Source organism: Rhipicephalus microplus, unplaced genomic scaffold (assembly GCF_043290135.1).
Source record: "Rhipicephalus microplus isolate Deutch F79 unplaced genomic scaffold, USDA_Rmic scaffold_16, whole genome shotgun sequence".
Taxonomy (NCBI): Eukaryota; Metazoa; Arthropoda; class Arachnida; order Ixodida; family Ixodidae; genus Rhipicephalus; species Rhipicephalus microplus.
Genome location: NW_027464589.1, coordinates 2,632,483 through 2,659,238, shown reverse-complemented (window position 1 = coordinate 2,659,238; position 26,756 = coordinate 2,632,483). Strand labels below are relative to the sequence as shown.

Below are 26,756 nucleotides of genomic sequence, written 5' to 3'. Positions count from 1 at the left end.
TGTAAATAGAAAGAAAGAAAAGTGGATGAAAAAACAACCAGCCGTGAGCAGGAACGGCTGGTTATTTTGCATTCACTTTTTTTCTTCTTATTTACATTCCATTGGTTCTAATATTTTTCCCTGTACATTTCTTGGCATTACTGTCTGTTATAACACACACACACATATATATAAATATATATATATATATATATATATATATATATATATATATATATATATATATATATATATATATATATATATATATATATATATATATATATATATATATATATATATGTGTGTGTGTGTGTGTCTGTGTGTTATAACAGACAGTAATGCCAAGAAATGTACAGGCCTGTTATAACACACACACACACACACACATACATATATATATATATATATATATATATATATATATATATATATATATATATATATATATATATATATATATATATATATATATATATATATATATATATATATATATATATATATATATATATATATATATATATATATATGGTTCATCCCTATAAGCGAGCAATGGCACATAAAGAGTATACTGGATAGGTTATATATAACGTGGCCGTGCCTTATAACGCCGGACTTGACTTCTTACATGGACGAACCATGCCGTATATGGCTGTATATAACCCCATAAATGAACGGACCTCGCAAGGTGTACATCCACATATGGTAAACAGAAGTCACATATGCTAACCTATATATTTATATGTGGCCACATATACCTTATATAAGTGTCATATGTGAAATTTCCGTAAGGGGCCCACTTCGACCTTGAACACTGCACCGTGCAGCCGGAACTCGTCGGAGCACCTGTCCCCGACGCTTCTGAAACTAGTGGGCAGGTGCAATGACAATTGTAGGCACGCCCTTCGCCGCGTCATTTCCACCGAATTTCAGCTGCTTTGCGGTGAAGCAAGCATCGCTCTTTAATGTGCGCTTGAAAATTCAGAAGCTGGCGCAGTTCTCGAGAAATGAAGCGCCTTGGCCTTTTCTGTAAGCAATCGTAGAAGTAATAAACCTCGCTCTATATAAAATTCAGTTCACAGTTGCAAGAGCATGGTTTCTCATCGAAGATATAGCTCTTTGCTAATATTCTCTCAGGCGTAAATCTAAGAAGCATCATATTTCGTCTTCCGGCACTTTCTGCATGGTCCTTCAGTCAGGAGACAGCACTGAAAGGAAGTACAACCGTACATATGCGGTCGTTGATTGCACAGTGACAAAAAAAGGAAAGTTCGACTGCGTTACGAATTGAAGATTCACAAGAAATTTGCCGCAGTGGGCTAACGTTTCGCGTGCATATATGAAGCGATACAGGGTCTTGTGTCGCCTAGAGACAAAAAGGGAATAAAGCTTTATTCAAAACATGCTCAGGGCAGTAAAAATTTGTCTGGAGCACTTCTTTGGTGCACTGATTTTCCCGTGTGAGTGCAGCTGAAAACTTCATTAGGTCATTTCTTAATCGGTCTGCATGAATGGCACGCTGAAGCATGGTTACAATTAAGCAGTACATAAGGGTAAAATATTGGCGAGTGAAATTGTGTAGCACATGAAGGCAACGCTATTGGTGACACATAAATGTTATATTATCAGTTCTCTAGGATTTTCCGACTGGTGACGCCCTTTTGCTTACAGGTGAGTAACTAATAAAAATTTTGGAACATTGCGAGATGCAATGTCCGGCCTTACAGGATATAACTGTTACCAATTTTACTGCGCTCAACTTCGAACTGATCAAAAACACTCATGTGAGGTCCGGGAGTAATTTTTCTGTTTTGCTAAATCGCTTAGACATGGCAGTGCCAGCGTGCCCTGAAAGTTTGCTCATCTGTGGGGAAGATTTACTACTTGTATGGTCGCTTGAAGAATAGAAACAGTCGCTTCGCATTTTCAGAACCACGCCAGCCTCTCAATTGGCGTGTACACATTCCAAGCAAAAAGCTTGTTTCACTGAAAAGCAGACGCAATATGACCAAGCTGCCGCACTGTAGAAGATGACACGGCGAAAGCCTACAGCTGTCATTTCGCTTATGCGCTAGATTTTGAAGCGTTCTGGAGAGGCACTCCACGTAAAAGCGCCCTTACGCCAACCGCACGGTGCGTTGTTCAAGGTAGAAGTGGACGCCTCTTTATGTGGTTGCTAAAAATGGCAGAAAGGTTGAATTTATACTCCTTGAAAACGAGTCCTTCTTGCCTCACTACCTTCCACCTACGGCTTGCTTCAATATTAGCAACTATAGCACATAACCAAGTTGTAATTCGCATGATAAGATTCAATACCCACCACTTGGCGTCACTCTTTTTGCGTGTGCAGACGACTGCCTGCACGAGCAGCTGAAGATCAAGAACAACGAGACTTTGCACAGTGAGCATCCATGCGAGTCCTTTCATTGTGACGCCCGTCACAAAGTGGTCTACGTCGAAGGGTGAGTGCCCAGCTACTTCGCATAGAGCACAAGGAGTTCATCATGGGTCGAGGTGTCCGGAAGACTCTACGCAATTTCTTCACAACAAAACGCTTAAAAACTGGTGCAAGCGCAAACTTGAATGGTGCAGACATACAGGGTGTTTGAAAAAAATGTGTCAAATATCATCTAAAAATTAGAGAAGGTAGGCATCCGCATTCTACCTGCGGCATCTCGTTTACTTTGATAGACGGCATCTTGCGGTGCGTACTGGCATTATTATGGCAGCAATTAACTAGCTTAGGATAATCAATTTTTAATCAATGAAAATCGCCTATCGTGTCTAATGGTTGAACTAAAGTGCTTCATCCGAATATTTCATAGACATTTTAAAAATGCGGAAAGGCGGCCACTGATAATCTGCGCGGAGTGTTGAATTCTGGCCAATTTAGCTGGCGAAACCAAAACCGATGCACCAAACAGCGCATCTACCATTCACGTCGACGCCCTCAAGGACGACACTGTTTGCCGCGCCGTTATCAACCATCAAACTTGACACTTCACTATGTGGCCGCTTATCCACGCTAGCTAAAGCTTCTCCCCAAGTGTGAGGGTAACAGTGTCGTCGTTGAAGGCGTTGCCGAAGTGTATGGTATGATTAATATGTGGGTCCCTAAACCACCATATCATTATGAGAGATGCCGTAGGGAAGGGCTTCGGAAATTTCGACCACCTAGGCTTCTATAACCTGCACTCAAATCTGAGCACACGTGCCTACAACATTTCCACCTCCATCGGAAATGCAACCGCTGCAGCCGGGATTCTATCCCGCGACTTGCGGGTCAGCAGCTAAGTACCTTAGCCACTAGACCACCACGGTGGGGTGAAGTGCATGGTAGACGAGCTGTTTCGTGCTTTGGTTTCTGTTTCGCCAGATAAATTGGCCAGGTTTCATCACTTCACGGTGATTACCAGTGCCCGCCTTTCAAAATTTGAAAGCAGCTATAAACTAATCGCAGGAAGGACTATATTTCAACCATTGAACTCGATCAGGTATTTTTATTCAATACAGCGATAGCTGCAATTAGATAATAACTCATGTTTCGCACAGTGGCGTAGTTGTCCGCTGCCGCTGCCGGTTTTCGTAACTACATCACGCGAAAGAAAAAAAAACTTCAAACCAATCACAACGTTAGGCTTGAACCCGGGTCATCTGGGTGCCAGCCCAGTATTCTACCACAGCGCCACACCTTGCTTTAGACAAACAAACTTGCAACTTGCTTTAGACAGGATTGATGTCGGGAAAACAATCGCATAAATACGACCTTTGATTTGATTGATATGTGGGGTTTAACGTCCCAAAACCACTATATTGACGCGTGTGTACTGGTGGACCAAAACGATGATAAGGGGATTTGGCGGACACCAGGTAGTGGAGCTCTGGCTGATTGAAGATAAAGAAGGCGATCTTGCTGTTTGGCTGCTGAGAGTCCCTGTGTCAACGTTTATCTGCCTTTGGTTCACGCTGTACCGTGACACTGGTGGAAGTGCTGGGACGGAACCCTACCTAATGCTCCATACTCCCACTGGGAGCCGTTCATCTAGCTCGGACGCAATGTCACCCATTTCAACTCCCGTGCACCGGTTCAGTCGGCGGCTGGTAGGCCTCGCTCCAGAGTTCACGCCTTCCACGGAACCTCGCAAGTGCCGATTACCTCTCCAAATGGCCAACACCAGTCCGCAAACGGCGCCCCAAGGCCCCCCACCAACACAGCCTTCACAGGTAACCATCTTTCAACCGCTGGTTCCCTATCACTTTAGTGGCGGCGCACATGAAGACGTGGACGACTGGCTTGAGCACTATGAGCGTGTCGCCAAGATTAATCTGTGGCCTGAACAAGAAAAGCTCTCACGCACCTATTTCTACCTTGACGGCGGTGCGAAAATTTGGTATGAGAACAGAGAACCCAGTCTGTTAACTTGGGGCGACTTCCGACAACAGCTTGTCGATACGTTCACCAATGTCGATCGACGTGACCGTGCGCAGCAGCTGTTCGAGCTACGGGTTCAACAACCCAATGAAAACGTTACTATGTTTGCTGAAGATATGACTCGTCTTTTTCGTCGAGCTGACCCGAACATGAGTGAAGATAGGAAGTTGTCCTACCTCATGCGCGGCGTTAAGGAGCAACTTTTCGCCGGGCTACTGCACCACCCTCCAAGTACCGTAGTTGACTTCATCAAGGAGGCTACGGCTATCAAGCGGGCGCTCCATCAACGATGCCGGCAGTATCATCGAATGTCTAGCAGCACCCCAATCAATGCTGCCGCCATACCTGAGAATCAAAGCTCCCTGCGAGACCTCATTAGGGAGATAGTTCGCGAAGAACTGCAAAAGTTCCGAAATCCAGTTGCTCAAACCCCCGTTGCGTCCGTCGCTAAACTGGTACGCGACAAAATCCGCCACGCATTTTCTACCACTGGTCCTGGTGACGAGCACCGTCCCATGAGCTATGCCGATGCTCTGCGACGTTCACCATCTGGTACATCGCCGCCATATCACCCAGTGCCGACGGCCCCTACGTCACCACGGCAAGAGCAGACCCTGAGCCGACCGCCAAGCCAACCGACGTACCACCAGGCGTCCACAGCAGCACCATGGACATCGTCGCAAGAAAGGAGGTTCAGACGTCCACCCCTCCGAAGAACAGACGCATGGCGCACAATCGATCGACGTCCACTATGCTTTAACTGCGGAGGTGCAGGTCATATTGCCCGTCATTGCTGGCACCGCAGTGATCCGTTCCGCCCTCTTCGAACATGGTCTGACGATCGACGTGCGAACGAAGAATACATACCACGCCGGGAGGACGCCTCTTTCCATGGAGCCCGTTCTCACTTTTACGAATACCGTACTTCTGACGAGGAGGCAATACCTACCCGCCAGCCAGGTTTGGGACGTCAATCCCGCTCTCCTTCTCCTGCTCATTCACCTTCGTCACACCGACGTACCTCCGCAGACCTTAACGCAAGAAGGTCACCCAGCCCGCGACGGGGAAACTGAGGGCGGCGACCTCCGGGGGTAAGTTGCAGGCCATGAAGATGACGACGAAAAGCCCCCATTACATGACGCTGTAAATCCGACAAGACGTGAGAGCGACGACATTGTGACCGCTGACCTGAGTGTTTTTCTTGGCGGCCAGAAAGTAACAGCCTTAGTCGACACCGGTGCCGACTTTTCTATCATCAGTCTGGACCTCGCCATCCGCTTCAAGAAAGTGAAGACAGCGTGGACAGGCCCTCAAATAAGGACGGCAGGTGGTCAGTTATTGATGCCCTCTGGAAGATGTACAGCGAGAATTGACATAGGAGGTTCTTCTTTCGTTGCGTCGTTCGTCGTTCTCGCCGCATGCTGCAAGGATCTAATTATTGGTATGGACTTCTTACGAGAGTACGGCGCCGTCATCAATATCCCAGACAGTTTGATTACATTCCGCAACAGTTCGGGCGCACCTGATTGTACACAGGCGCGACCAAACCAATTGCGTCTAACTGATGACGATGTGGTTCTCCCTCCTCGGTCATGCACGCTTGTTTCTGTGGCAGCCGCTGTCCAGTTTGACGGCGAAGGAGTAGCAGATCGAATAACCTCGCTCCTTTTCACACACGGCATTTCCGTCGCAAGAGGTATCGTCAGCGTCGCCGCTGGACGCACGGACTTGCTTCTGACAAATTTTAGTGATGAGCGCCGGCACCTTCCAAAAGGCATGGCCGTCGCTTACTTCGACGATATCACAGACGCAGAAGGCTGCTTGGCAGTAGTCGACGAGGCGCCAAAACTTGATTCGACACCAGTCCTTGACGTTAGCACTGCTTTGCCTAAGAACGAGCGAAAGAGGCTTCTTGAGCTACTGGCCGAATTCAAAGACTGCTTTTCGACAACATCAAGAGTTGGCCGCACGCCTCTCACCAAGCATCAAATCATTACCGAGGACATGGTGAGACCAATTCACCAAAACCCCTATCGCGTGGCTGCAAAGGAACGCGAAGTGATCCAAGAGCAAGTCGACAAAATGCTAGAAGATGACGTCATTCAGCCCTCAAAAAGCCCCTGGGCGTCACCTGTAGTCCTCGTTAGAAAAAAAGATGGCAGCCTGCGCTTCTGTGTAGATTACCGAAAACTCAATCAGGTGACAGAGAGAGATGTATATCCACTTCCTCGTATAGATGACTCTCTCGACAGACTTCGACATGCTCGTTACTTTTCATCGATGGACTTAAGGAGTGGGTATTGGCAAATCGAGCTAGACCCAAGAGACCGCGAGAAGACTGCTTTTGTGACACCAGATGGCTTATATGAATTTAAAGTCTTGCCCTTTGGTTTATGTTCAGCGCCTGCTACCTTTCAAAGACTTATGGATACCGTACTTTCTGGGTTGAAGTGGAAAACCTGCTTGGTCTACCTTGATGATGTCGTAGTTTTCGCCGCAACGTTTGACCAGCACCTTAAAAGACTTGAGGCAGTTTTACAAGCCATACGGTCTGCGGGCTTGACGTTGAAGCCTGAAAAGTGCCACTTTTGCTATGAAGAGCTGCAATTTCTTGGTCACGTTGTCAGTCACGCAGGCGTTCGTCCTGATCCTGAAAAGATCGCAGCTGTTGCACAGTTCCCGGTGCCGACTGATAAGAAGGCTGTCAGACAATTCTTCGGACTATGTGCGTAATATAGGTGATTCATCGCAGACTTCGCATGCATCGCATCACCGTTGACCCGCCTCACGAGAGAAGACGTTGCTTTCCAATGGAGCAACGAAGAGGAAGCTGCTTTTAAGAACCTCCGCCAGCGACTACAGACGCCTCCAGTGCTTAGTAGGGTTGAGAGCTGGGCTAGTTGGTGAGACATCATTTAACCATATGGTGTAGTAGCGCAATTTTCACGGGGACGAAGAGTGTCGTGTGTTCTTGTCCTCTTCGTCCCCGTGAAAATTGCGCTACTACACCATATGGTTAAATGATGCCTCAAGTGCTTGCCCGCTTTGTTGAGAAAGCGCCAACGATGCTACACGCTGATGCCAGCAATATTGGTTTGGGAGCTGTGCTTGTGCAGCTGCAAGAGGGCACAGAAAGAGTAATCGCCTATGCAAGCCGAACACTAACACGCGCCGAGACCAATTACTCCACGACTGAAAAAGAATGCCTCGCCGTGGTATGGGCGGTCACAAAATTTCGTCCGTATTTATACGGCCGCCCTTTCAAAGTCATCAGCGACCACCACTCACTGTGTTGGTTGACAAATCTTAAAGATCCTACCGGGAGATTAGCGCGTTGGAGTCTCAGGCTGCAGGAGTACGACATGACTGTCGTATACAAGTCAGGAAAGCGCCACATGGACGCCGACTGTCTATCCCGCTCACCCATTGAATCGGCAACTCTATCTGATGAGGAGGAAACAGCATTTCTCGGCGTGCTTGACTCAACCGCTATTGCACAGCAACAACGTGGCGACCCTGAGTTACATGCCCTAATTAATTACCTGGATTGAAGATCTCAGAAGGCACCAACTGTTTTCGTAAGAGCGCTGTCATCATTTTGCTTACGGAGCGGAGTACCATACAAAAGAAATTTCTCTTCGACAGGATCTGCGTATTTGCTCGTCATCCCAGCAGCCCTTCGCTCCGAAGTACTCGAAGCATGCCACAACGAGGTGACTTCAGGCCACTTAGATTACACAAGAACGTTGGCCAGAGTACGGCAGCGCTACTTCTGGCCAAGACTGACCATATCCGTAAAACACCATGTTCGTACTTGCCTCGACTGCCAGCGACGGAAGTCACCGCCGACTAAACCAGCTGGCCTCCTGCAGCCCGTGCAGGTCCCAAGAACACCATTCGACCAGAGTGGCATGGATATTTTGGGCCCACTTCCTACTTCTACTGCTGGGAACCGCTGGGTTATTGTCGCGACTGATTACCTTACCCGTTATCCTGAAACAAAGGCTATCCAGAGAGGTACAGCAGCGGAGGTGGCACAATTTTTCATCGAGAACGTTGTCCTGCGGCATGGTGCACCAAGCGTCGTAATCACAGACAGAGGAACCGCATTTACGGCAGCTCTTGTGGAACAAGTCCTCATGCTGAGTGGAACAACCCATCGTAAGACCACCGCCTACCACCCGCAAACGAACGGGCTTACAGAGCGTCTGAACAAAACAATTGAAGACATGCTTTCTACGTACGTAGACGTCGAGCACAAAAATTGGGACGAAATCTTGCCATATATCACGTTTGCTTACAACACTGCCAAGCAAGAAACAACCCAGATGACCCCGTTCAGCCTAATTCACGGAAGGGAAGTACGAACCATGTTAGATGCGATGCTAGCGCACGAATGCGACGACATCGAACCGGACGCCAAGATGTTTACAGAACGAGCGGAAGAAGCAAGACAACTAGCACGCCTGCGAATGCAGTAACAACAAGAGTACGACGCGAGCCGCTACAATTCTCGCCGCAGAACAGTCGTTTACCAGACCGGCGACAGAGTATGGGTTTGGACGCCCATACGGAAACGAGGACTCTCTGAAAAGCTCCTAAGGAGATACTTTGGGCCATATCTAGTACTGCGACGACTGAGTGATGTTACCTACGAGGTCGTCCCCGACACTCACATAGTACGAGGCTTCGCCAGCACCGTCCAGAACTAGTCCACGTTGTGCGCATGAAGCCTTATGAAAGGTAGTGCCTGCGCAAGAAACTTCTTAAAGAACAGAAAAAAAACTGCACTACTGGTTTAGCATCGGGGCGATGCTCATTAAGAGAGGGGGGCAAATTACGCGTGTGTACTGGTGGACCAAAACGATGATAAGGGGATTTGGCGGACACCAGGTAGTGGAGCTCTGGCTGATTGAAGATAAAGAAGGCGATCTTGCTGTTTGGCTGCTGAGAGTCCCTGTGTCAACGTTTATCTGCCTTTGGTTCACGCTGTACCGTGACAATATGATTATGAGAGACGCCGCAGTGGAGGGCTCCGGAAATTTATACCACCTGGGGTTCTTTAACGTGCACCCAAATCTGAGCATACGGGCCTACAACATTTCCGCCTCCATCGGAAATGCAGCCGCCGCAGCCGGGATTCGAACCCGCGCACTGCGGGTCAGCATCCGAGTACCTTAGCCACTAGACCACTGCGGCGGGGCAAAAAATACGACCTTTAGAGCGTTTCCAAAAAGCGAAAGATAAAGCAGTCGGCGCACAATGTGAATGACGTCACGAGTGGGTCATGCAATACTGTAACCTATTAGAACTCTCGTTTTTGTTCAGCTGTTAACAGTGGCGCACACCCACTTCAGGCATAGTTCCTCATCGTCGTCAGCCACTGCATGAACATTTGGCACAAAATTCCTTGCAATTGTTTACCGGCTACGACGTTTCTCAGAAAAATGAAGAAAAGTATCATAGCAAATGCCGGCCTACTACCTTTAAATCTTTAATATTACTTCCGTAGTGGGAATCAAGCAAGTGTGCTTGCAGCAGTTGCCCAATGAGTGCTTAGAAAAGGCTCTGAAAGGCCGCTTTTCTAGCTTTTGCCGTGACTGTGCTATGCCTTCCGCGCAGGCTTGGCTTTTTTGAAAAGGTAATTGTTCCAATGTATGTAATTACTGCCGTAAATATTGATTGTACATATCTGAGAAGGCCTTGTGCTGAAGCAAAGAGAACGCCGCAGAGAGCCTGCAAATGCCGCGTTGTGTGATTTTTAAATGATATTGCACACCTTTTTTAAAACACCCTGTATATTGATAGCCTGTAAACGTGGCTGGAGAATGTTGACCTATCACTCAGTATTAATAGGCACAATCGTAGTTTTTGCACAAAATGCCCCAGTGCCAGTATCGTTAATGCACTAACAAAATTTTATAACCTCAGGTTAGGTAAGTTCGTTATTTAGGGGCAAACGTCACCGAAAAAGCTAACTGTAGTCCTTATATAGAAGATATGGCTGCTAAAGAAGCACGTGCAGTTGTAATGTTGCATACATTTAGCAATAAACTTGCCAGTTCGCGTAAAGATGTCCTCGTCATGATTTATTGCATGTACATTCGACTGATACCAGAATACAGCTGCCTTTTTTAGGCACTCCGGCTGTAATGCCCTAAAACTTGAAAACATCGAACTTCACAGCGTCTTAAAAACGCACTGACCTGTGTTTATCGATCTCACCTTGCAAAGTTTCAGCTAGTGCGGCCTGAGGCCATAAATAAGACAAGTCTTTTACGTACACTGGGAATGCTCGCGCCCCTTCAAGGCATGAATGTTCCAGAAGTTTAGACACTTCTGAGAGTCCTCGAATGATGATCGGGTCGTCGAATTCTAACATGAGAAAGCCCTCTTGCTCGAACGCTTCGGAACTCACCATTCCAGTGGACAGGTTGAAATGTCAAATCAAGTCAATTTTTTCGTACAACATGCATGAAGTACAATGTTGAAAACCTTCCCCCCACCCCCATCCGTATGACAGCTGTAAGCATACAGACTGACGAGGCGATGGGGCCGCAGCCAGCCAACAGCAGCAGTGCACAAATGTGCAGTATAAACAACGCGTTTTGTTGTTGTAACTACGTATAAATACATGCGTGCGCACTGTGAACAGGTTATAATTCGTTTGAATAGTGAGCGATGTGACCGCCAAGAAAGAGTTGTTCTGCTACAATGCAAAAGTGGATATGAAGCAGCAGTAATAAAAAAACAATAACAAGAAAACAGCATGCATGCGATGAATACATTGTAAAAAGCACCGATAAAGATAAATTTGCAAGCTTTAGGCATAAATTTGAAAGTTATCAAAGAAAAATACATCAAACAAGTGCTTGCGTGATGATGACAATTATGTATTTACGCACTTGTGTAATTACTTGACTCTTTGGGTACGTTGTAGCTCAGGGTTTGAGTGTAGCAGGTTTTTTAATGGTGCTTTACGAACAACCTTTCGGATGCACGCGGGTGCTGTGTGTTTCTACGAGGGCTGACACATTCTCTATCAAGGGCGCAGTTTTTTATCAACAAAATGCGGTTGATGTAGGAGGCGTAAATATCTTAGACAGTAATTATCATGTTTTTTTGAAATAGCGCTAGGGGAAGGCAGAGAGACTTGATGAATCTCGGCAGTTTCCTTTCAGGGTCTGAGCAGAGTGGTGGTGGGTGGTTGCGTGCCTACCGCAAGGCGCGAGGACCCAATCTTGTCGGGCATGCTCCGAGCACGAGGAGGGCTTAGTTATGATGATGATCAGTTCTTTAATTATTTTAATTATTTATTAAATAATGCAGACCCTCAGGTCCAAGCAGACGGGCAGTTTTAAAAGGACACAATAGATACAATAAGTGGCATGAGATATTGTTTGGAGTGGGTGTATCATACAATCCTATTCAATACAAAAAGCGACTTAGAAACTGATTTCCTGAGTACGCATATACCGAACAAAAATAAGGGTACTACTAATTCATACTTCATATGTTATGCGATTACCGTAAGAATAAATATTAATAAATACGAAACAATAAACACAGTCAATTTTACTGTTCAAGCAAAGAAAGGTATAAATGCATAGGTGTACGGTAAAAACGGTAAATACAAGAAAAAAGAAAAAAACTCCTATTAAAACAACGGCAACCTGACTTTGCAAGACGAATGCTATTTTGGGGCGAAAAAGAATGAGATATTATCAGGATGCCTGAGTTAATTCATTCCAATCTGAGACCATGCGTGGAAAACCTGATTGCTTATAATCTTATCTTCTGCAGAAGTATGGTGTTAGGAATGTAGCGTGATAATGTCTTGTGGGTTTGGTTGATAAGGATGTTAAGTATTGCGATGGGTCGATCGCAAGTTTGCGTTGAGAAGAAGAGAAAGAAGGTCAATATTTATCCATTTTGGGCGCACGTGGAGACGGTAGTGTCGTTATCAAAGACTTCAAGTCATTTTCGTCGAGTCTCTGTTATCAAATCTGCCCGTTTCCCTCCAGCATTTAACTCCCCAAATCTTATGCTCGGTGCCAGTTGACATAATTTTCGATGATATTTTCCCGAAAAATGCCAAGTTAATCCCAAGCATGTTCTGGAGGGCCTCCTTGAAGACCATCTCAGTCATTTTTTCAATAACGTAGTAATTTCGACGGATGCAACGCAAAATCTTCAGAAGGCTGGAGTTGGTACTTTTCTCATCAGCTTAATTGGTCGTTTGCTCCCCTATTGCTTCACTTCACACCAATTCATCTCGCAGAATTCCTGGCTATTACATTGGCTCTTTGAAAACTAAGTTTTCAGCAATCAAAAGCTATTACTATTTCGGATGCTTTGTTTGTTTGTACGCATCTAACGTCCGCAAAGCACCCTCCTCTTCTCAGGATATTTTGGTCTCTCGTAACGCGCAGGCTATCAGAAGTTCAGTTGACTTCGGTCCCCGGGCATGCTGGAATTGCACTAAATGAAATCGCTGATTCGCACGCTTCGGCATCTTTAAATTTCCCGGTGGTACTAGTAGCTCCAGAGTTTCCTTTTATTACTGCCGAACAATTAAAACTCCTCCTAATCTTAAAAATCCACAAAACATTGCTCATACAATCTGAAGAGTTTCGGCACTTGCACTTCACATGGAACACCGCAAAATGCCTTCCCCATCAATCTGAGGTAACCCTCACAAGCTTTCGCTGTAGAGGCTCTGGGTAAACCTAATATCTCCACAAATTATGATGTTCATTAAGCTATGTGCAGTTTGCTATGAATTAGAAACAATAGATCCCTTTCTTCTCACATGCCACCGCTTCGCCTCGATGCGCCGAATAATTCTAGAGACACACTGGCATGCTCGGACTGCCAGTTAGCGCATCCACCCTTTTATCATTTCGAGCCAGTCAGTTGGGTGCCGGCCTTAGTGCTATTCTGTCAGCGCTACATAACTTCATTCAGGCAACCGGAAGGACACACTGCTGGCGGTACTGCCAGATATGTCAAATTTTTTGTCCCCCTTCTTCATTCTTGTTAATTTGTTTTATATGTTCTGGTTTGTCGAATTCTTCGGCAAATTTTCACGTTTTTTCAAAGGAACAATATAATTGGTCTTATCTAATTTCTCTCTTTATTTAGCAAGCGCTGTATAAAAATTTCCAATATATGGTACAGTGTCACCAAGCTCCCTTCTGGGTATGAGCCAAGATCTTCTAAGCGACAAGAGAAGACAAGACAGTAATTGCTGTTGGCTTTCATTCTATCGGCAAGAGAGCCAACTCGTGAGGATTTGTTAAAAATGAACCGGACTGCTTTCCTCTGTATTCTTTCAAGGCACTTGACGCTAGTTTGAGTGCAAGTATCCCATACTGCACTCGCGCATTATAGTTTGCGTCTTACTAAAAATAATACAACAGTATTTTGACAAGGCTTGGGGCATCGTGAATTTTATGTTTTAGAAAGCAGTGCTTTCTGAATGGAAAGGGCTAAACGGTATTGATATTTTTATTTCACGATAAGGTAGTTTTTATTGTAAGACTTGAGTATTTATAGCTGTCGATTCGCCTCAGTAGCCAAGAACCAAGCCAGTAAATAAACCACAGGGGTGTTTTTTCACACCTTATAGGGTGAAGTACGGTTTATCGGTGTTCAGATTCATTCCCATTTTTCGCATCACTGCAGTACGTTAGCTAAAGTGCTATTCAGCTCAACTGGATCATCGTATGACAAATTTCTTCGAAAGATGCGCCATCCTCTGCAAATATTCAGATTTGAACAATACGTTAACAATATTAAAAGGATGGTTCAGTGAACTGGGACCGCGGGGGTAAACACAGACACAAAGCAAAGAGGAGGCACACAGCACAAGCACTCAACTAACAACTGGTTTATTCTCACGCTCGAAGGACACATAAGTACACAAGTGTCACATGTCAACAGGAATAATATGACAGTGTGATCAGCAAGCGTGGCGTTCATTCGAAGCACTTGACTATGAATTTTCTATATAGTTAAACTCACAGTCAAGTAGTGATAATGAAGCATGGCTGATACATTGATTCTCATTTCAGGAAATGTGATATGTTTCAGAAATTTCACGCGTGGTTTGAAGCGGATGCCGGAAAAGTAGTAGTAGTAGTAATAGACTTTTATTCAGCCAAATTTACAGGCCGAGCATTTTGACCGCCTGTGCGATCAGTTGACGCTGTTCTTCCCCTTCGGTGCCGATCCAGCCAAGCCAGGAGGTGATGGAAAGGGATGGGGGAGCGTAATAGCTGGATTGCTGAGCAGTTGGGCAGTAAAACAGGCAGTGTGACAGGTCAGCGTATGGGGAGGGACAATTAGGACAGCAGGGGTTAGACCAATATTTATAAAGGAAAAAGCAAGAGGGGGTTATCAGGCAGCTCATTTGGATGTGCCGTAGAGTTCGAGCCTCGATTGCAGTGAGTGATGGATGAGGGGGGGGGGGGGTAAAGACGCTTGTCGAGCCGAAGCTGGAGCTATATCTCCTTGATAGTGTGACGCAAGGAGATTTGCCCATCGTTATTCGCGGAACTCTCACTGTCTTCCGTAGGTGTGGGCCAGGGAATGAACGGTGCCCGGTGCAGTATATCACGGGCAAGCTGATGAGCTAGCTCAATGCCGTTAATACCTGAATGCCCAGGAACCCAGCGGAGGAAGACAGCGGAGGGTTGAAGAGCAGAGGCCGCTCGCTCGACCTCTTGTTGAAGAGCAGGAGGCAACGTGTTGTTCTGTATGTGACGGATGGCGGCGTGAGAGTCGGAGTAAATCGTGTACTCGGGGAGAGAATGCAGGGAGGAAAATGACTGCATGGCGTGGACCATGGAAAGGACCTCGAGCGAAAGTACATTTGGCGGGTGTAAGTATGGCCCGCTGGTGTACGTGTCAGGTGCCGAAAGGTGTGGATGGTAGATAACGTAGCCACACGAGCCCCGAGGAGCCATGTATCAGGCATCTGTGTAGGCAACTCCCTGTGTAGAGAGAGGAGGAGAATCATGCTGTGCTGCCGCATGACGCCGGCCGGCGTGAAGAATGGGAGACATATTGGATGGGAGGGGAAGGATGCGAAGGTTAGAAGCAGCGGTGCTAACGGCAGAAGGCAAGGTGGGAGCGGAAACGGGAATGTGAGGGATACCAGCTTGGGCTTATAGCCATTGGCCTTGACGAGTGAGAGGAAGACGGGCAATCTGAGAGTCGTGGTGCAGAGGAATAAGAGAACGTAATGGATGGAAGAGGCCTGTGGCAAAGAGCTTAGTGGTAGAGGTAGTGACAGAGGGTTTAGAGCTGCCTTGTAGAGGCCTTTGCATTTGCGTTTATCTGCAGAAAAAGGGTGTTTCATTTGGTTCATGCATAGGACCTCTACTCAGTGATCTTCTATTGGCAAAAATGGGCAAAAAACTGCAGGAAAAATTAGAAGACTCGCATGTCGTCAAAATATTTAAATACGTAGATGATTTCTTGGTTATTCTAAATTGTAATTCTTCTATGTTTCACTCGTTGGCCACTCAAACTATAGGCGTGTTCGAAAATTGTTTGAAGCCTCTTGTGGTGACACATGAAATGCCCGATAATGACAAATTACGCTTTTTGGATTTAAATCTGGTTTTTAGCTCACAGCACATCTGTTGGTGTTGTGAACCACGTGCGCAGAAACCTCTACTTCCCCTTTCTTCTGCTCACAGTAAGATAGTTAAGCGAGGCATAGCACGAACCTGCCTTGAGAATGCTTTAAATAGGTCGTGCGCCCACAATATCTCTGCGAGCTTCAAAGCTCAAGTTTCCCGCCTTAAGGCTTCAAGTTTCCCCAAGGCGTTGATCGCGTCTGTTGCGGAGACGATCCTGCGGACTAATAAGGCAGAGCAGAGGACGCGACAGAATCTGAGCAACACGGATACAGAACGTGAAAGGATAGCCGTGATTCCATACATACACCAGATATCACATAGGCTCAAAAAAATCGGAAAACGTGTTGGAGTTCGTGTCCTGTTCTCGGCACCGTCCAAATTGATCAGCCTCATCAAATCTACCAACCCCCTGAAAACGAAATCATCAACAGAATGCAGAGTTCAACATCGAAACAGGTATGCGGCCTGCTCCCGGGAAGTCGTCTATAGGACCCCTCTTTCATTTGGTGCTTGTTAAGTCGGAACGACTGGAAGGTGTCTGAACGATCGGCTGAGAGAGCACGCGAACAATGTTAAAAACGGGAAAGATGGTTTTCTAGCCCAGCACTGCACTGAGTGCAAGTGTGTTCCCCTCTTCGAGGACACAGCGACGTTTACAAACACAAAGATGTAAACACCCGGGTCATTGTCGAGGCTGCGCAGATGGCACGCGAACAGGTGCCTTGTATTAGCAAGCCCTCCGTGGCTTTGTCCGAGAAGGAACGAAGGTTCCTCGAAGGATTCGGTGCGGGCAGGTAGCTTTACCTTTCTGTTTCGTTTTTTTCTAGGTTTTTTCTTTGCTGTTTTTCAGTGCCTTTGTATTTGTGTTGCTTGTTTTTGGTTTTCTTACTCATGTTTTGCTCTTGTGCCATATGGGTTTTATCACATGGTCACTGTCTCCTCTATATATTTTCGTGCTCTGCGCAATAAACTCAGAAGTCAGCGCTCGTGTCTTTCGTGTCCTTCTTGTCTCTGTGTCGTCGTTTTGTTCTCGCGCTATAACTATCGTCAAGCTCTTTAGAGTGTGTTCAGTTACGTTTGGGTGAAATGAACATATGAGACAAAGTACAAGAACTTGTTAAGGGCAACCGCATGTGCAACCCAGCACGCATGAGCCTCGTGGAGCCCCGACTGCCGAGTGACAACGCGTCGCAGGAGGTGGGTCACCGAGTGGCAAGTCCTCACAGCGTGATGTAGGGCCTGCGCGTTTTTTGTCGCATGCAAAAGGAAGCCAAGAACTTTGCATTGCTGAACAGTGGAGATGAGAGAGCTAAAAAATGTAGGGAGATGAGGGTATTGTGGGAGCGCTGGTACGCAGACCGGTTTAGCAAAAGTAGTTTACATTTCTCCGGTGCAGGGGACAGGCCAGCAGCAGCGAGAAAGGAAGCAATAAGGTCCAGGCCACGTTGCAAAGTATCCTGCACGTGGCCGGGACATCCAGACGTACACCAGAGAGTGATGTCGTCTGCATAAAAAATATGGTGGAGGTCAGGTATTTGGGACAGTTGGGAGGCAAGGGGGCCATAGCCATACTAAATACAGTAGGAGATAGTACGGCACCTTGAGGAGTGCCGTGGGTGAGGGAGTGTGGGTTAGACAAATGAGTATCGACTCTTAAGCGAGCAACTCGATTGGAAAGAAATGATCGGATGTAAGAATACATGCGGGAGCCACATGACAGGGAGGAGAGCTGAGCTAGTATGGGGTCATGACTCACGCCATCGAATGCCTTCCGTACATCGACGGTTACAAGCGCATGGATCTGACTACGAGAAGGTGAAAGAAAAGTATGCTGAAGAACAAAGAACATGTCCTGCGCACAAACGTGGCGTCGGAAGCCAATAAGAGAAGGATGAAAAAAACTCTTTCGCCTCAATAAAATCAGACAGTCGAGTCAAGGCCATTCGCTCAAGAGTCTTGCCAACGCATGACGTCAAAGAGATAGGGCGAAGGTTAGAGAGAGATGGAGGTTTGCCCGGCTTCGGAATCATGCAAATCAGAGATGCTGTCCAAGAGCTTGGAAGACAGCCGCTGTTCCATGCTTCGTTGAATGTGTGTAAGAGAAATTCCTTCGCGTTGTCGGGGAGATTACGTAATGTAGTATATGTTATCTCATTTTCAGCGGGTGCCGAGTGGGTATATTGTGTGGCTAAGGCAGCTTCCAGCTCCCTGAGCGTGAATGGGCGGTCCAGGTCTGGGTTAGCTTCGCCACAGTAATCTGGGTAGAAAGCTGTGAGGGGAGGGTAAGAGATACAGAGATTTTAAATTTTCAAACACATCAGAGGGAGTCCTTAAGCGAGAGCTTAGCTAGGGTGGGAGCAACGGCAGGCTTAGTACCTAAGAGGGACCTAAACAGAGACCATGTAGAGCGCAAGTGCAGTGCGGAGTCAAGGCCGTCACACAGCGTGTTCCAGCGAGAGTGCTCGAGAGAAGTGCCGTAAGCGATAACTTCAGCTCGCAGAGCATCAATTCGGAAGGAAAGTTGAACGTTGTGTGGCTGGGAGCGGAGAGCGCGTTTCAAACGTTGATGACGTCGCCATAAGCGGAGAAAGTGAGGATCAGGGTCAGGAATGGGGAGTTGAAAACGAGCGTGGCGACTACTGGATGTCATTGCTGCGGAGATTCGCGACGTCCAGTCGTAGTAAGTTTTAGATGAGTCAGACAAAAGATTATTACGGAATGCTTCCCAGTCAGGGTGAGCAACTCGTTGTTTCCGCCTACTGTGGGAAAGAGGGGTGGTGATGTGTATGAGAAAGTGATCGCTCAAAAGATTTTGAGCGGACACCTGCCAGTGAAAAGGAAGGGAACTCCGAGAGAACGTAAGATCGGGTGTAGTGGAACGCTGTGAAACAGTGTCCGCTCGAGTAGGAGTGTCAGGAGTAGTAAGAAGGGTGAGATGGCGTTCCTGGGCGAGGCAGTGTAGAAGGCGACCTTGTTTGAGTGTTTGGGGGTAACCCCGGAGCCTATGAGGAGCATTAAAGTCACCCCAAGGAGGATATGGGTGGTCGATGGAAGGGAGTGCAGGAATTTGCCAAGAGCACTAAACAAAGAGGACGTGACAGGGGGGTTGTAAAAGGACATCAGAGCGAAAGAAGTACGGGTAGGCTGGGCTTACCGACAGGGTGTCAGTAATGGTAAGCCGATCACCATTAAGCCCTATGCCCTTAGTCTTCCAGTATCATGTCTCGGCGTCATACAGAACGTCGGTGGTCACTTCACAACATCTCAGCTATTGCATGACCTCGAATCCTTTACTTCAGATATACTCGCTTCACGTATGATGGGCTCCACTGAATCATTCCTCATAACCTTTGCTGGAACCATCATCCCTCGCTTTGTGTACTTCAAACGCGTCTCTTTCCGATGCCGTCCACATAACTGCCTCTCTATGACCTGCTTTCTACCATCATAGCCGCCGCAAATCTCTCTCCCAAGACCAGTTCGGAGGTCACCCTTTAAGGCAAACCTGTTCAGAGCCTTGTGTTTCTGAAAACGCACTCACCTCTTACTACCCACCCCCTACTCTCCCTCACAAGTCTGGAATTTAATGGTAAGCCGATCACCATTAAGCCCTATGCCCTTAGTCTTCCAGTATCATGTCTCGGCGTCATACAGAACGTTGGTGGTCACTTCACAACATCTCAGCTATTGCATGACCACGAATCCTTTACTTCAGATATACTTGCTTCACGTATGATGGGCTCCACTGTATCCGTCCTCATAACCTTTGCTGGAACCAGCATCCCTCGCTTTGTGTACTTCAAACGCGTCTCTTTCCGATGCCGTCCACATAAACCTAAGCCTCTATACTTGCACTCCGTGCCTTGCTATAGGGCACCGTGCTCACCAATGCCCCCAACACAGCGTTACGGCCAAGTGCCGCCGCTGTGCGTCTCCTCTACCAGCAGATTTCGATGCTCACGTTTGCGCCCAACCCTGGTGCATCCATTGCCAAGTCAACACCCACTGATCTCTGGACTCCACCTGCCCCTACCTTCTAGCTAAGCAACGCGACTGCGCCAAAGCAGCTTTTCTGCGTCGCACAGCCATGCGCCGAGCCACTCAGCCTTCCCCGCCCTCCTCTTCAGCGCATGAGTTCCTATCACATCCCGCAACATCCCCCTTGGCTCATACACCGCTAAGGTTAAGGGAACACCTCCCATGTCCACTTTTCATCAAACACACCTTCACCATCTTTAAGTAACGAGAGCCGCTCCTTCGATCTGCGACTGGCTATGTTGGAGCGCAACCAGCGCGAGCAACAACGCATCTCAGATGAGCTACAACAGAATATACTCGCACTGACGCAGACACTCGCAACTACCACATCCTCTCTAACCTCTCCACTCACGGAGCTAAATAAGCAACTCACCCCACTCACCACACCGACCTCCAGCTCCCATGTAACCAAACTGGCCGACATTGTCGAAACCACCACCACTGCGCATCACACTCGTTTCGTCCAGCTAAAAAATTCAATTGTCCGGATTCTTACGACCCTCAAAACCCAATCTAAGCAACTGGAATCTTTCACCTATATGCTAAACTTCCTGCAAGAGTTGCTTCCCCCGGCAAAAAAGAAGGAACGCGCACGCGTAGGCGCTTCCTCTACTTCAAAGACCTAGATGGCGCGTGAAAAGGACCTCGATATTTTGCAGTGGAATTGCCGCAACTTTCGTCACAATAGAACCCCTCTCCACCAATATCTTCTCACCCGCCAAACATTACCCCATTTTCTCCTTATACAGGAGACTCGGGCGGCCCTTGCCGTTCCGGGCTACCGTGCATATCACGCCACGACGGGAAGGCCACTTGCGCTCATTTATGTACGCAATGACGTTCTCGTTGAACCACTAGACGTACCCTCCCCCCTCCTGAAACATTTAGTTGGTGTGGTCTATTACCAACCACACCAACTGACCGAATCCAACCGGCGTGAGTGTTCCAGGTGGAACACTCACGCCGGTTGGATTCCGACGGTGATGAGCTCGGAGTGGGGGCGGGCGGTCGAGGCAGGTTCTCGATTGGCACTAACGGTGTCCCAGCTGCCTTCAGGGAATGGCGTATTGTCTTCGTTGACCTGCGATGCCGTGAAGTCCATTTCCGTCGATAAGTCGTCAGCTGAAGTGATGGAAGGCAAAACTTCGGCGATGGAAGGAACGACGCTCGTCGAAACGCGCTTGTCGACAGACTCGGAATTTCCAATGGGTAGGCCAGACGCAGATAAGGTGGTGAGAGCAGCAGGCGTGGTTGATTGCAACGCCTACACTGCATTACGGCTCTCGGGCTCCGGCGTTTGCGTGGCTATCAAGCTGAGAGTAGCAGAGGCACCACCAGCGTTGCACGTTGCTGGACCGTGTGCGCTGTTGAGGAACGCTGCCTGCTGCTGTATTGTTGTCGGTGCGGGGCTGATGACATTGCCAGATGTTGACAGCGGAGGCACGGCTGCATCAGCAGTACGACCGGTGGAGGCTGGGCTTACCGACAGGGTGTCAGTTGTCGTTGGTGTCGAATGCTGGGCGGGACGCTGCATCGTGCAGTTGCAGTTGCAGGCGCGGCGCGGTAGGGTTAGCGCGGCGGCGCACCGCTTTGTACTTTTGAAGGGGCCTGGAGGGCCAGCCTGGGGTCGGACCGGGGCCCGGATGGTGTCAGCGTGTCCCGGAAGTCTTCTAGAAGGAATAATGAGCTTGTCCAGACACGGGCGGGGCCCGGTAGCGGGCCAAGAACACGTGAAAGCGGAGCACTGTATGCGGCCAGCCAAACAAAACGGTGCCACCTGGCGGTCTTCCTAGAAAAGTAAACTTGTTTTTTCAAACAACGGTTGACACTTGGAGGAATCGCAATGGGAAGCTAAAACAGAAACATGACTACCTTTCAAGGAACTCAAATGCTCCCTGTGGCGTGTATTGAAACATCGCCTGGTCTGGCCGATTTACAGGCTACCACACGTTAGTGGTACGCAACACAACACTCCTAAAACACTTTACAAACTGTTTTACATGTTACATGTTTTTGCAAACATCCTCTGCTTTTTGACGTGCCCTGCGCCCTCCTGTGCACCATGGCACATATACGGCCCAATGTATCGGGTGCAGAGAAAACAACGCGCACACCAAACCGATTCCCCACATTTTTCAGTCCATGCGCCATTTTATCAATGTAAAGGATGACGACCATGCGTTTGTTTCTTTTATTGCATTCTGCAGAAACACGCGCACGTTTATCACCATTTCTAACCATCCGCGCAAGTCTCTCACACACCGATGCGATTAGATACGGCGGGTACCCAGCCCCGAATGACCGTCCTAGCTGCGCTAAGAAACCATAGTGCACCATGCGGATACAGCTTTTTTCGAGCGCTGAACGAAGGCATGACAGTACAATTTCTCGTTTTATAGGTTTAGAATGGCCCGACGAGTAATCTAAAACAGGTTTTGCGGATTGACGGTTATATTGCCAGCAAAGATGATTGCCTCCAAAAAATAGAAAAAGGTCTAAAATTTCAATTATAGATTATTCGGAACCTTCCAGGTAAACCGGAGTCCCATGCCCTCCGTCTCGAAGCATGCCAAAATAGCGTCATAAATTGCTGCAGAACATTTCTTTATAAAAATCAGATAATCATCTACGTATCTGAAGATTTTGATGCCGGGCGGTAGTTTGTGCTTAAGGTGCAGTCCACCTTACCTAGGAAAATGATGCTTAATGCAGGGGCCACTCTGGAACATATACACACATCAAATTTCTGCATGTACAGGTTTCCAAGCCTTACGATGAAGGTCGACTTTAGGTAAAACGTCAAAATTTCTAAACAGGACTTAGTTGACACTCCTGTACGATTCCTGAATGATATTCCGTCATTGTCTTCCACAATGCACTGCTCAACGCAGTTTAGCAACCGATCATGCGGCAAGGAATAATATAGGTCCACTACATCAACACTAAACGCTGTTACCTCTGAAAACTCACTGGTGTTCAAATATTCAACCAAAACATCCAAGTTTTTAACGTAGAGAGTGTGCAACATAGATAAATGATTCTGCAGATATTACGACACAGCCAGCTGCCACGAGCCCTTCTCCGAGATAATCGCGCGTAGCGGTATTTATGGTTGGTGCGTCTTTATGGAAAGGAAAATTTTCAACTCTGTGGATTTGGCCTTTGCCAAAAAAATTGCAGGATGTTTGCAGAAACATGCAAAACAGTTAAGTGTTTTTTAGGAGTAGTGTATAGCATACCGCTAGCGTGCGCTTGCCTGTACATCGGTCAGACCAGGCGACGTTTAAATATACGCCTCAGGGAGAATTTAAGTTCCTCAAAAGGTATACTCCTTTTTTTTGTTTTAGCTTCACATTGCAATTCTTGCAAGTGTCAACCGTTGTTCGAAAACAACAAGTGTACTTTTCCGGCATCCGCTTGAAACTACGCGTGATGTTTCTGAAGCATATGACATTTCTAGAAATAAGAATCAGTGTATCAGCCATTCGTCATTATCCCTACTTGACTGTGAGTTTAACCATATAGATAATTCATAGACAAGTGCTTCGAATGAACGCCACGCTTGCTGCTCACAGTATCATTTTATTACTGTTGACATGCACCCCTGTGTGTACTTATATGTCCTTCGAACATGAGAATAAACCAGTTGTTAGTTGAGCGCTCGTGCTGTGTGCCTCCTCTTTGCATTGTTTCTGTGTTTAACCCCGCGCTCCCAGTTCACTTAACTTTCATGAATTACCAACTAGCCCACATTTCCGTTTTATTGCAATATTAAAAATATGAACCCACAAAAGCAGGGGGGCTAAGACACTGTATATTGGCACCCCTGAAGTGACTATCCAACTTTCAGAAAGTTTACCTCCGATGGCAGTATATTGCTTCTTGTTAGTCAGGTATGCAGAAACCTATTTGATGAAGTGGTCAGGAACGCCGAATATTCTAAGCTTTAGGATTCGTTAATCACGCGGAACTTAGTACGAAGCTTTGCTAAAATCGAAAAGTATTACGTCTACTTCGCAATTAGAATCAAAAGATGAAGCGAACGAATGGACTACATCGATGAGTTGCGTAATCTCTGAATGCCCTATTCGAAAGCCATGCTAATGTTCGGTTAGTGCTGTACTGTTTTCTAAAGATTCACGCACACAGCAATATATGTTACACGTGTTCACAGCATGGGAATGTCAGGGAAATTGTAGGGAATTGTTGTATAAGCATCCTGTCAACTTTTTTCAATATAGGAACAACCCGGTTTCTCTTCTAATCATTATGGTATGGTGCAGTAATGACTGAGATACGAAACAAAATTACAAGGAAGTTGGCAAGAAGCAGGCACAAACGGACACATGCACGAATACACAGATAGACAGCCAGACATTGATTGTTTGATATGTGGTGTTTAACGTCCCAAAACCACTCTATGGTTATGAGGGACGCTATAGTGAGGGGCTCCGGAAATTTTGACCACCAGGGGTTTTTTTCATCATCATCTTCATCATCATCATCATCATCACCACCAGCCTGACTACGTTCATTGCAAGACAAAGGCCTCTCTCGTGTTCCGCAAGTCAACTTGGTCATGTGCTTGCTGCTGCCAATTTATACCCACAAACTTCTTAATCTCATCTGCCCACCCAACTTTCTGTCTCCCCCTTCACTTCTCTTTTGTTGCTTGCCTTCTCTAGGAATCCAGTTAGTTACCCTTAATGACCAGCGCTTATCCCGTCTACGTGCTACATGCCCGGCCCATGTCCTCTTCTTGATTTCAACTATGATATCCTTAACCCCGGTTTGTTCCCTAATACACTCTGCTCTCTTTTTGTCTCTTTAGATTACACCTACCATTTTTTTTCTATTGCTCGCTGTGTCGTCCTCAATTTAAGCTGAACCCTCTTTGTAAGTCTCCAGGTTTCTGCTCCGTAGATAAGTACCGGCAAGATGCAGCTGTTAGATACCTACCTCTTGAGGGATAGTGGCAATCTACCTGTCACGATTTGAGAGTGCATGCCAAATGTGCTCCACCCTATTCTTATTCTTCTAGTTACTCCAGTCTCATGGCTTGGATCCGTAGTTATTACCTGTCCTAAGTAGATACAGTCTTTTACCACTTCAAGTGCACTATTACCTGTCTCGAAGTGCTGTTCTCTTCCGAGGTTGTTGTACATTACCTTCGTTTTCTGCAGATTAATTTTAAGACCCATCTTTCTGCTCTTCTTGACTAACACCGTAATCATGAGCCGCGATTCGTCCCCTGAGTTTTTCAGCAACGCAGTGTCATCGGCAAAGCACAGGTTACTAAGGTACTTCTCCATTAACTCTTATCTTTAACTGTTTCCAATCTTGGCCTCTGATAAACTCCTGTTAGCACGCGGTAAATAACATCGGGGAGATTGTATCCCCCTGCCTTACACCCTTCTTTATTGATAATCTGTTACTTTGTTTAATAAGCGCTATGGTATCAGTTGATTCCTTGCAGATTTCTACCAGGATGTTTACATATCCTTTGTCGACGCCCTGATTTCTCGGTGTCTCCATGACTACAGATTTTTCTACTATTTCAAACACCTTCTCGTAATCTATGAAGGCTATGTATAGCGGTTGGCTATATTTCGGGCATTTCTCTATTACCTGATTGACAGTATGATCGTAGCCGATTGTTGAGTAGCCTGTTTCAAATCCTGCTTGTTCGTTTGGTTGACTGAATTTTAATGTTGCCTTAATTCTGTTAGCATTTACCTTTGTAAATAGCTTGTATACTACGGAGAGCAAGCTGATCAGCCTGTAATTCTTTAAGTCTTTGTCATCTTCTTTCCTGTGTATTAGGAAGATGTCACCATTTTTTCAAGATTCTGGTACTCTTCCCGTCAGGAGACACCTTGTAAACGGGGTCGCTAGTTTTTCTAATATAATCTGTCCTCCATATTTCAGCAGATCTGATGTTGCTTGGTCCCCGCCAGCAGCTTTGCCTCTTTGCATGCTCTTCAAGGCTTTTCTGACCTCTTCTATCATTACTGGTAGGGTTTCATCTCGGTTACTGGTAGTTCGTGCTCGTGCTGGCTACTATACTCTGTGATATTTCTCTGCTACATTTACTATCTTATCCATTTTTGTAGTTATTTTGTCTTCCTTGTTCCTTAGTGCATACATCTGGTTTTTGCTTATCCCAAGTTTTCTCTTCACTGCTTTGACATTTCCTCCGTTCTTCAAAGCATGTTAACTTTTTTCCATGTTATACCTTCTTTCACCGAATACCTTGCGCCTAATAATCAACTTTGAAAGGTCAACTAACTCTAGTTGGTCTGTTTTACCTCAGCCATTCATGCTTTGACACTTCTTAATGAGATTATTTGTTTCTTGGGACAGCTTGCCAGTGTCCTGTACCTCCAACGTCCACCGCGCACTCCGTAATGAGACTCGTCAGATTATCATTCATTGCGTCAACACTAAGACTTTTTTCTTCGATAAGTTCTGAGTACCTGTTCTGAAGCGAGACTGAATTCCTGTACTTTCCTTCTCAATGCTAGCTCCTTGATTGGCGTCTTACGTATCAGCTTCTGTCTTTCCTTGTTCAAGCTTAGGGTTCTTTGACGTATACCCACATCTGAGCACTGAACAGAGAGGCAGACGGACAGAGAGACAGACAGATGAAGAGT

General features: G+C 46.6%; 1 protein-coding gene across 7 annotated transcripts in view; it reads left to right on the top strand.

The window, feature by feature from the left end:
* LOC119166644 (uncharacterized) overlaps positions 1–26,756 on the top strand; it is a 181,143-nt gene that overhangs the window by 147,143 nt on the left and 7,244 nt on the right. For all 7 annotated transcript variants that reach the window (XR_012888812.1, XR_012888815.1, XR_012888813.1 and 4 more), the window contains one exon: positions 2,333–2,444. Coding sequence is in view for 4 of the 7 variants with exons in the window: in XM_075883424.1 (XP_075739539.1) it covers positions 2,333–2,444 (112 nt within the window). In the remaining 3 variants the exon portion in view is untranslated. The remainder of the gene's footprint in view (positions 1–2,332; positions 2,445–26,756) is intronic.